This window comes from Macrobrachium rosenbergii, chromosome 20 (genome assembly GCF_040412425.1).
Source record: "Macrobrachium rosenbergii isolate ZJJX-2024 chromosome 20, ASM4041242v1, whole genome shotgun sequence".
NCBI lineage: Eukaryota > Metazoa > Arthropoda > Malacostraca > Decapoda > Palaemonidae > Macrobrachium > Macrobrachium rosenbergii.
The window spans coordinates 4110801-4123493 of record NC_089760.1 but is presented as its reverse complement, the minus strand read 5'-3'; the positions used below and the strand labels follow the sequence as shown (position 1 = coordinate 4123493).

Genomic DNA, 12693 nt, shown 5'->3' with positions numbered 1-12693 from the left:
GAAAAAGATCAGAGGAGAGAAGAGTTGTGTTATGTAAGAGAATGCAGCGGACTCCAATCAATATTTCTTTCACCCAGATTGAAATTTAATTCTTTGCTATCCTTTCATCTGTTCATAACATTGCAATCTGGCTTCAGGGATGATCCGTTAAGTCGCAGGTAAAGCATGTGCCAATGTCGTCACAAAGCTCAAAGCTCTTGTCACTTGGTGGTGAACTCTGACGCTGCGGATTTTAGTACAGAAGTTTCATCATTGGAGCGAATTGTGAAATGCGGACAGTTGCCCGGTGTTTCAGCGAGCTGAGAGTGTTTTTCTTTATCCAAAACAAAATATACTTTTCTTCATTCAAAAAGAAAATATGTTTATTGGTTATTTACAGTAAAATAAAAACCATGCTCTCACTGATATTTAAATTTGTTGAGAAAATTTCGTTATTTTTTAAGTTTACAAAATTTGGACAACATATTTTATTTAACAATATATGTGGCGAAACGAGAGGTAACGTTTTACTTCACTGAACCCTTTCTTTCGTTAGTGTAATTAACGATGTTTGTTTACCTACCCTCGAAGCAAGTTACAGACGCCAGGTTTCTCAGGTTAAAAGTGATGGACGTCTAACCACTAAAAACGGATCACGTTTTTCAGTGTTAGTTGGCCATCCCACCCGATAGTTAAGATATGCAACTGTGTCTGTATACAGTCTGATGATACCTGCTATCATTTAGCATCGCACAAGACTTGGCCAGCAACCCAAGACTACAAGTATACATTTGCCTCACATGCCACGACTGTCATCAAAATGACAACCAAATATCTTCATAAAATCTATTTTACTTTTAAAAATATAAACCCTGTTGGCTGTATTAAAGTTTCTGTCATTAGAAATTGATGATGAAAATGTTTTTATCTTCCATTAGATCCTCTATGACCAGCCAACTAGGATTTACCCGCGTTTAAAAAACATTCTGGAAGTGATAAAACTATTCATACATGCGTTTTTTGTATAGTAATTTCTTTATTGATATCTGAAAGTGATGTGTTATTTCCTGCATTTAGATGTAATTTCATAATTTTGTTCTGAAACTATGAAAGTTACATCTGAATGCAAGAAATAACGCATCATTTACTGATATCTTGACAACAACGATTATATAAATAAAGCAGATATGAATAGTTTGTCATTTTCAGATTTTTTCTTTAAACACGCTGGTAAATTCTGATTGATCGGACATTTATTTAAAGGAAGATAAAACATTCTTATTATTATTTTTTATTACCAAAAATTTAATACAGCCAACACGGTTTATCGTTTTATATGCATAAAATTTTTATTACGGTTCCGTAACTCATAATTTCCTACCTATTGCGAAAAGAAAATCACAGTTTCCCGTAGATAAAGTAAAATACTTCGTTTAATCCCTGATTATGAAAAAGGCATAACTGCACAGAAAAGCAGACTCCTCTCATTTTTCATATAACGCCACCTAAGCATACAGTTTAAATCAGAACTTCCAGAATGATGTTTGAGTAATGGGAGGCAGTAGCGTGTATGATCAAAAATGACAATCATTCCATCACAAATTTTCACGACTAACTGATTGAGATACATAATTTCGAAGGTGCAAAGACACACTTTACATGCATACAGTCATACATGGAAAAATATTTCCAAAAGAAATAATCTAACAGTTCAAAGATAAAATATTGTTACCTAGAGAAAGGTAAGTTAGATCTAGATATGGTACAATGGAACACCCCCAAACACTAAAAATTTTTGGAAATTATAATGGACACAAGAGACCCATTACTACATGCAGAGCTCTGACAAACTTTGAGCTTCTATACAAATGCTCTAGATAATCATGTAATCACAAGGTTAGGCATCTAACAATAACAACTCGTTACTGTTCTGCTACTATGATGCTATTAGAAGACCACCTATGCTCATTCAAAAATCATTATCAGGCAAACTATGTCCAGTCGGATCTTCAGACTCGGAAATGATAACCAGCTCATCCAAAACATCTGCAACCGCCCAGTGAAAATATCAGTAGCAGGAAAGATGGGAAAATGAGGCTGCATCTAAAAAGATGGGGCTGGCCTTTTTATTCCACTATGAGCAACCTGAAGTTACTGTGTTTGATTCATTGTTTCTGTAACATATTATTATTATTATTATTATTATTATTATTATTATTATTATTGTTATTATTATTATTATGTACGGCCAACTGTCTATCTCCAATGAAAGTAAACATGCTGTAGGACGTAACTTGCTTATATTATTGTTTTTTCTCTTACCACAGAACTGCTAACAGTAGACTACTGTTACTGACGTTTAAGTTTACTAACATTTCTTCTCTCTTGTTAGAATTTTTTTTTTTTTTTTTTTTTTTTTTTTTCTCTTGCACATGCTGCCATCAACAGTGCAAAAGCTACATTACGATTTGACTTACAGTGAATTCTAATAATTAATTTTAGTTGGCCCCCATTGATATATTTAGCCATATGCTGCATTAATTATTACTAATAGTAATGTAACCTATTTGCATTTTGTGCTGTCCCTGCTGTACCCGCATCCTGTAATCAGAGGCCCATAAGCCGAATTACTATATATTATTAACTTATCATCCCGAATTGATGCATAAACTAAAGTTTGCCTTTTTCTCTGTTTGCAGGAGTTACAGCACCACTTCTCAATCTGCCGGTCCCGCCACCTCCACTCGTTTCTCAGAGTTCTATAGGTAGTCTGGGAGCAAATTTACCTGTGGGTGGTTCCCTGTCTGTGGGTGGATCGCTGACCAGTTCCTTGGGCGGTTCTTTCGCATTTCCTTACCACCCACATCTATGGCCACCCTCTCCCTTACGGCTCTCAACCAATCTGCTTCGTGATTCTTCTTTCTCGCTCCTCCCCTTCCTGCCACGTCAGCCAGCCGTGAGCCTGTCATGCCACGCAACCTCCACTGGTCACGCCCCCCACACATTTACGTCATCATCCATCACTCCAATCACGTCGCCGCTTTTCACCACTGCGGGTGCTTACTCAAAGGAATCGAAGTTATTGGCTGGTAAGTGGGTGGTTTCAATCTGTTTTTCAATATTTTGTTAAATTACGCCAAATCATTGAATTGGAAGCTCCAATGACATTCAACTGAGAACAAGGTAGGAGAGACGATCTTTAGCACATAATATTCGTAAGAGGTAACGAAGAAAATTAATTTTATATCCTGTGAAGATTTTGGCTGAAAAAAGAATCTGGAGTTTCTGATCAAAGTTACGATGTTTCGGAATATGAAATATCACGAAAGGACTACAAATTTAACACTGAAAATTTCACCAATATCTAAGCCAGCACTTCATTTTCTTTAAAAGTAAAAATCTCAATATATATCGGGCATACTTAACTGTCTTTAGAATAAAACTATCATTATGAAGCAGCTGAACACTGAATACACGATTCATTGGAGAGAGAGAGAGAGAGAGAGAGAGAGAGAGAGAGAGAGAGAGAGAGAGAGAGAGAGAGACCTAGGACTTGGCTTCGAAGCCGTTCCATAAACTCAGTTATAAATCCACGGTTGATTAGATTAAAAAGCCTTGGGTAGCGGATAACACAGACCAGCTGTCTCCCTCCCCCGGTCCAAAAACAAAACCTCTCTTCCCTACGCCCCCTCCCCCACAATCCCTCCACAACACACTCTGTCTTAATGTAATCATGATAAATGACAAGCAAATCTTACATTTGCCGCCCAACTCTGCTCCCCTCCCTTCTTCTCGGACCGTTGCCCCCCCCCCCTCCATCCAGCACTCCATCTCCCACCCTCTCTCTCTCTCTCTCTCTCTCTACCCTTTAGTGGTCGTGGTAGGAAGGGGGTGGGGCTGGAGGAATGAGCCGAAGAGTAAAGCTTGAGGAGGTACAAATGGTTCAGTAGAGAAACGCTGTGGGAACGGGGGAGGGCCAAAGCAAGATTTGCTGGCTAAGAAGTGTTTAGCTCCTGGAAGGCACAAAGACGGTGATTGTTGCCAAAACTTTGTGCAAATTGGTCGGGCAGTCCAAGGTTGATAATAATGATAATAATAAATAATAATAATAATAATAATAATAATAATAATAATAATAATAATAATAATAATAAAAAATTATGAAATTGTATAATGTCAATGTTTATAAAGATATGGGGAATATATATATAAAAATATATGAACATACTATATAATGTGTGTGTGTGTGTGTGTGTGTGTGTATGTATGTATTATATAATATATATATATATCATATATATATATATATATATATATATATATATATATATATATATGAATATATATATTTATATATATATATATGATGTCAATGTTTATTCACGATGAAAAAGTTCACCAGCATAAGACTGCCCGTTTGAATAAAAGGCTTAGAACCACTGACGGAAAAAACCAACATCTCGTACAAAACAAATTCAGAAATATTATGGGAATCAGGAATTTTCATAAATAGATTTTCAGCTTCATGAATGTAGTAGAAATTACTTGATAAAAAACATGTACGAAGCTCACTTGCAAATACACACGGAAACGCGGGAATAATTTTCTACTGTGATGATAAAGTATTCTGGCAAGCTGTTAAATTTACACGGTAGAAGAGAAGCAATCTGGACGATGTAAAGAGTAGAAGGGATTCATGTTAGGTTGGAAATGCTTATGTACTGAAATTAAAAGGCTCAAGAATGGAGAGGCAAGAGTTGGTGGGATTGCCTACGAGACGATGCTTAAAAGGGTGGCAGATTTATGGCGTGGCTGATCAGGTATCTATATGGTCTGTCAGGGTAATGGAAAGGTTCCAAAGAAATGGATAAAACGAATGACTGTTCTTTTGCATACGGGGAATGTAATGCCAGAATTTTAAGAATTATTGAGCACACTAAGACAGTATAAAAATAAGTCTTGATTAAAAATAAGAGAAATATGGGTTAGATAAGTAAGACAGTGTGCGGATCAAGTGTTTTACAAGTTTGAGAGTCAAGTGAAAAAAAGTGTCGAGTACTTGGACCTTGACAAAGTATGATAGCACTGACAGAGTTGTGTGTGGAAAATACTTTGTGTGTAATGTATGGTATGGAATGTAATTTTAAGAGACAAACAGATGGAGAATGACAGGTCGGTACAAAATTTTGTTCAAAACAACGGTGTGTAATATTTCATGAAAAGAGTGATGAGAGAAGACTAGTAAAAGAAAGATGAAAGTGCAAGTATGTAGGATCATGATTTCCAGTGTAAAGTGAATGATTTTTGTAATGATAGCGCGAGTTGGTGATTATATATATATATATTAGGCCATTTCCCGTAAGAGGGATTATCTTCAGAGAAAAAAAACTTAAAGGTCCTTACCCCTTTCATAATTTAAACCTGTGGATTGTAGATGATGCTCACGTGCAGATAACTTACACAACAGCAATGGTTCACACACCTACAAAGAACGCCCCTACACACATTGCACTATTCACTTCTATCTTAAAAGCACTCTGGAGCTTCCTGGATATTAAGGATCTTTTTTTATAGTACAACATTTTCTATATCTTTTCTTGTCCTCCATCCTTGTCCTTCCTAACATTTCCTAATTATAAACTCTTTTCACCAATCAACCCTCATTCCTTTCCACATGACAAAACTATCTCAAACCACTCTGATCGAATCAATAACTGACGTCAACCACTTTTTACGACTCCTATATGCCTCCACATCTCTCATTCTTTCAACACCCACAGTTCTGTTAAAGAATTAAGAAAGATATAAGTTCCTCGAAAAGGAACTTCCATCTCTCTTCACTCTCACTTCCAACAAATGACGATCGGATAAACCCCCAGTTACACCTCTTTTATCACCTTGCTCTGCCATCTAATGTAGACTAACACATCACACTACACACTCCTCCTCACCATTTTCTCTTTCCTAAGTAACTTATACTTATGGATGTCACCTTTGGAAACTATTTACTTCCCAAAAAACAAGTCCTTTCCAAACATTTCCATTTTCATTTACTCCAGGAACTCCAAACATTTACTCCAGGAACTCCATACTTACCAGTACCATCCTATCTTTCACCGTTTTCTGCCTGTGGATCAAGATCCCCTGACACAACCAACCGTTCATATTCTCTAGGCCCAGCCAGTAACAGATGAAGTCGTTCCCAAAAATATCTTTGTCACTTTCATTCGTTTCCATTCTGGAGCATACACACTCAATGTTACCTTTTTGCACTCTGTACCTAATCTTACCCATATAATCTTTTTATTCACAAATTTGCACTTTTTCACATATCCATGGGGTCCCCAAGACACACACAATATATATATATATATATATATATATATATATATATATATATATATATATATATATATATATAATTATATACACACACACACACACACACACATATATATGTACACACACACACACAAACAAAAACGTGTAATTAGGAAGGAAAACGTTAACAATCACATTAATACCAACATACATAATCCTTGTTTCCCTTTATTAAACAGAAAAGAAAGGAAACGTTAACTATCACATTATACATAATACTTGTTTCTCTTTATTGCACTAAAGACAGAGGATAAGGCAAATTTGATCATAATAGCGCAAGCAGTGAAATTTAGAACAGAGACTTTGAATCACATCTAATTGATGGAAGCCGTGAATAAGTAATTTAGGATAATAAGGAATAAATATGTCGGAACAACATTTGTTCATGAAACGTTCACTCATCCGTTCACGCTTCAAAAATATTTTCACATCTCAGATCCAAATAATTAAATATAAGAACTGATAAACTGGTAAAAAGCTTACTAGAATTATATTCTGCAAGAAAATCGCTGTCATTCACAATCAGTGCACAGATCCCAACATATATCAGTTAATTTTATTCCCAACAAATCCGTACAGAAATGGCAAAAGTTTATGATTCATACAATCATACGTAAGATAAAAACCAGTGCTCCTGCAGAAGAATGAAAGGGCTATAAATCTGTCATTGGCTTAATATTTATAAGAGGACCAAATGGCACGCACTGGGAAAACAAATGAAAGTCAAGAGGTAGGGTAAAGTTTACCAATTTGGATAAAGTTACATATAGGTAAATCAATCGCAGATTTCGGGAGCATGACATACCAGGCACTGGCGAGTGTGGCGCTGGTGTAAATGTGTATAGCCTAAGGTATGGTTGGACAACAGAAAGGTTTCAAAGGAACGGGCAACATGGATAATTCTTCTTTCTATGAGGGTATGAGTAACAAAGGCAACTTTACGGATTAAAGGGACATAACATGACTTGATATACCTGGGAGACTAGTAAGTTTATGATGCCCGTTTCACTGAGAAAGCGAGACAGACACCTCAAGATTGATAATGGACGCGTGGTGTGAATTTAGACAAGGGATAGAGTGTATGGATCAAGTGCCAGTTAAGATATCGTTGCGTGGTCAGCTCATGGGTAAATGGAAAGTGCGTGGAAAAAGATCAGGTAGAACTGATGAGAGATCTGACTATTTCTGTTACGAATTTAATTACCGTGATCGATTATTAGTTTATGGTAAAAGTAAAAAAAAAATAATAATGAAGGAAGAAAGATGACTGGTTAGGTGTTTAAGGGAGTCTAAGAGAATAGCGTTATGTCTCCATTGCAATTTATTATCATCTTGTTAACTGAGCAATGAGAGAATTTGGAGTGGATGTTTGTGAAATGATTGTTAACTGGTCCCTGGGCGTTATGTCATGGAGACACTATTAACAAGTCTGTTTCTAATTAAATCATAAATCTTGTGTACTACGGTTTACATAATAATACCGAAATCTGTATTTTCTCCTCTGAAAGGTCAAGGGTTATGAGAGTTATTAAATTTTAATCTGTACATCGATGGTGCATAACACAGATGGCAAATCCTTGATATGTTACTGCATATCCCTGCGATTTACACAGCTCGATTTTGCTCGAAATGCTCAGTCAAGGACTTACGACGCCAAATCACATTTAAAACGCAAACGAATCCCGTGTTAATACGAATATTGAAAATGCACAAATATCTATGAAAATGAATTTCGTGTGTGTGCATCCATTTACATATATTACATTTTAAAAAATAATAATAAAAAAAACTGGAAAATTACAAAAGCAACAATAAACTCAAAATTTCATCGGATATGTCATTCCAGGCGTCTTAGCATCACGATATCAAAAGTAAGAGTCCGCTTACGTTTCCTGACAGTGTTATCTAGTCAACGGCTGACTCGCATCATCTGATAGTCTGACAGAGCTGGCGCTAACCACAGACAACATGTCGTCTCAGGCTCTGAGCGTCGAGAGAAAGAGTCCGAGCGGCTGTCGTGGATGAAGTTCAATCTCCTTGAAATGAAATGTCAAAGGATATCAATACTTATCTTCTCTTCATTCTCATTACCGCTTTCATTAGTATTAATGTAACTGTTTTGTTGTTGTTACTGTTATAATTACCCTTATTCATTTTTGAAAAAATTACAAATATGTATACACATACATACACACACATACAATATATGTATATATATACACATATACAATACATATATATATACACACGCACGTAGTAGGCATGCACATACGTGAAACTCATGCAATGCACTTATACGGGTCACATGAAATACAAACGCTTATACACACGCTCATTAACCACTGATTCATCGGTCGGTGCCCTTGGAAAAACGAAGAATTTTCACCGATACTTTTATATTTCAAATTTTTCTACATTCCCTTTAAGACAACACAAAGTAACATAAATACAATTGTTACAGGCATACGTGCAATATATTTTTGATTACCACTCACTGAAAGGCATATAGCTTGCGTTAGCTATCAGACCCATAGCCAAAGAAACTGTAGCTCATTTAACAGGCCAGAAGTGGAAAATACAGTTTACAGATCCAGCATATTGAAACAAATTACTATCGTTGTTGTTGACTGAAGATAGCTCAGTGGTGTTTCTAATTCAACACTGTTCAATTATATTTATTTGAATGTATCAATCTCGTGAATGTTCACAACAGGGTACTTTTGAGGGCATGTTATTCTTGCAGCTAATATCGTATCTGATTGCAATGAAGTAAACATATGAGATGAAATTTGACACTGCCATTCCCACAGACAAATAATCATACATAATTCAATTTGACTACTATTACTAAAGACTAAATAACCCCAGAGAAATGAAAAAAGGCCATTTCAATGGAAAATCTAATACACACAGAATTCACGAAGACAGCTTCTGTTGAAAAACTTAATAAGCAATGAGAATTCAGGAAGCCTGCTTTAGCTGACAGTGAAATAAGCACACAACTTCAGCTGAACACCTCGTAAGCAAACAGAATTAAGAACATACAGCTGAACACCAAACAAGCATAGAGAATTCATGCAGAATGCTTCCGCTGAAGCACCAATAAGCAAACAGGAGCCATGAAAACCAAAGAAGCATATAAAAAAATTTAGAAAAAAAATATTTCTAAAACACTCTTTTATTTAAAAAACACTAAAAGCGAAAAACAAATCTTTGGAGACACACCAGGATTTTCTTACAATTAATCATGTCTACAAAAATGAAAGCGTGGGCGCCGAACATGGAAAGAAGCGCTACAAGAAAAGAAATATTTATTTTTTTTAATTTCTGGTAGCATTTCCTTCCATGTTTGGCGCCCACGCTTTTATTTTTGTAGACATGATTAATTGTAAGAAAGTCCTGGTGTATCTCAAAAGATTTATTTTCACTTTTTAGTGCATTTTAATAAAAGCGTGGTTTAAAAATGCTTTTTTATATTTTTTTATTTTATACTTCTTAGTTTTGACAGATATTGTAACCGATTTATGATTGTAGCTAACGAAATTGATATCCTGTCGAGCCAAAGAAGGCTTGAAAAACCCGAAGAGCTATTTACTGAGTCAAAGAAGTTGTGAAAAATTCAAAGAGTTTTATACAAATCCTGAGATACTGGGAGAGGTCACTGTTAGTCACTAAAGGTCAATGCTGACCTACTGATCATGTGAGGTTGTATTGTCACCGGGATTGAGTGACCATACAAAATTTCAAGTCCATCAGACAAAGGAAACAGGTAAAAAATTGAGTTATTAGATTTGAGGACAGACAGACAGACAGACACAAAAGTCAAGTTCAATAAAAGCATGTAATAAAAATCAAGTTAAACAGCTTCCACTGAAGACCTAATAAGCGCATAGATTTCAAGAAGACTTCTACAGCGGAAAAATGCACGATGATAGAATTCTGTGGCTTGCATTTTAATTAACCAACCGCATCAGAGATACCCTGTATATAAAGTAGTTGTGGACTAGATTATATGGTCTGCCCAATGGAAATGGCTCTATAATTAAATCATTGCTAAAACAGGAAAGGATTAATAATCCGCAGTTCTAGGAGAAAGCTGAAAAGACTGTTATATTATTATTCAGAAGATGAACCCTATTCATACGGAACAAACCCACAGGGGCCATTGACTTGAAATTCCAGCTTCCAAAGAATATGGTGCCCATTACAACGTAAGAGCATACCACATTTTGACAGTACTTAGCAAAACTTCTGAAAATTAGTGCCTTCTGTTTACGAGCTATTTATTTCTATGGAATGTAACAGCACGTCTCTCCCACAATCCCGTGCACAAACCAATAACAAGAACATCCTTGGACTTAGTCAGTGTTATCAACTTGGCTACGGAAGATGCATGCAAACACACAATAAACACAACGTTCATTAGTTGCAACTGAGTTTTATGCCATTGATTGTGCATACAGGTAATTCATACTTACATGAAAAAACTTGGTACTAAAGGCAAGAATCTGCTGAACTGTTTGACTTTACAGATACTACAAGACTGCCTGATCTACCTAAGCTATTGAGAGTCGCAGGCGCCAACAGAAAAAGAAAACTTGCAAAGTCATTTACCGTACGGTTTGTTTTAATACGAAACCCGTACGTATACCAAACAATTTTCTGATAGACTGACATTATTAACAAACGTCATATAACTTGGCCCTGAAGTTCTATAAACAAATAAAAAAGGGATGAAAATTAAATTAGGAAATACCAAATAACAATGAACAACAAAAATAGGTCCTTTAGAAAATTCTGTCTTTAATATGCCATTTTAGAAAAAAAAAGATAATTCAGTAAATTATAAGGGTATCCATACAAATATACTGTACTGAATTTGACTGTTAGCATGATGGTCGATGGAGTGTGTGTTTCAGAGAATTGTTTAATTCAAAGGGTAGAAGGGGGCAGAGCTGAATGATGACAAAGTGGAACTGACAAGTGTAAATTTGAGAATACTTGTGGATACGAATGCTGAGGACATACTTGGCAATGAAGAAGTTCAAGAACGGAATGACACCAGGAGCTGATGCGCGTTTGAGTGGTTGACTAGGATGGGTACAGCATGTTTGGGTGGGGGAAAGGTTTCAAAGGAAAGCGCGAGAGGAACAAATTTTCCTTTGTATATGAAAAAAGGTGATAGAGGAGTCTGTAAGAATTGTAAGGACGCAATACTAAGTTATACCAGGGATGAGCATATGTTTAACATAAAAAATAAGGCTGACAACATAAGAATTGATTGGGAATGAACAGTGAGTTTAGACATGGAAGAAGGCCTTTGGATGAAAAAAATTTTTGTTTATGTAACTGTTATGTGAGAAGATTCAAAGTGACGGAGAAAACTGCATGTGGCATAAATGTACCTAAAAATGCTTATAACTGAATGAACAAATACGCAATGTGGAAGGTACTGATGATGTATACTACAGTAGAAAAGTTTTGAGACTGATATAAAGTGTTTATGATGGAAGTGTTTACTAAAATTTGTAGGTGACAGGTTTCATGTACAAAAGGACTGTTTCGTATCTTTATATTGTAGATGCCGTGATGTGAGAAGTCAGAGAAAAACCAGTATATGTAAAAGTAAATTTCGAAATAGAAAATGAGTTCTGAATGGGATGTGGAATGATCAGTGTTTGCAGTGAAGAGAAACGGCAACGATAATGAGGGAATTTCAAAACGTTTGCAATACAAGAAATTTTGAGGAAATGTGAGCAACAGTAAAGTTACAAGTGTAAATGAATCCCAAGAAGGTGGACACAAATGTTACAATGGTTGGTGGAAGAATGGAGGCAGTTGATTCACACACGTTTTGGGGCACAAATTCACTGGATGATGATTGGATGGCAGAAGAACAGATAAGGCAATGAAGGCAACAGGATGTGTGCAAGAGGTTAAAGGCGGAATGTAATAAGGAATGTATGAAGGGATTGTTGAGCCAACTCTCCCTTTTGGATATCAGGTGTGAATACTGAAGAATAAAAGTCAAGACTGAATCTACAGAGACAGTCTGTTTGTGACTTAAGAACATCAATTAAAAGGCGGAGAAATGAGGAGGTATGGAGAGGAATTAAGGATCAGAGTGTTTTGAGGTACTTTGGTCATGTGGAAAGAATACACGAAAATAAGTGTACAATTCACAAGTGTCGGGAGAGGGAAGGAAGGACGACCTAGAAAGTGATAAACAGATGGAATATAAGAGGAACATATCCAGCAAGTAAAGGTTCTGTAAGATACATGTGAATCGCACACTGTGAATTTGGGGGTCCAGACGAGCTGCCGACTAACCGC

General features: G+C 36.1%; 1 protein-coding gene and 1 long non-coding RNA gene across 2 annotated transcripts in view; one reads left to right on the top strand and one right to left on the bottom strand.

Moving 5' to 3' along the window:
- The window catches only part of LOC136848995 (uncharacterized), a 360950-nt gene that overhangs the window by 1275 nt on the left and 346982 nt on the right, over positions 1–12693 (bottom strand). The gene's annotated exons all lie outside the window — the stretch shown is intronic.
- Positions 1–12693, top strand: part of LOC136848994 (uncharacterized) — a 299705-nt gene that overhangs the window by 46344 nt on the left and 240668 nt on the right. The window contains exon 2 of the mRNA XM_067121816.1: positions 2679–3068. Coding sequence (XP_066977917.1) covers positions 2679–3068 — 390 coding nt within the window. The remainder of the gene's footprint in view (positions 1–2678; positions 3069–12693) is intronic.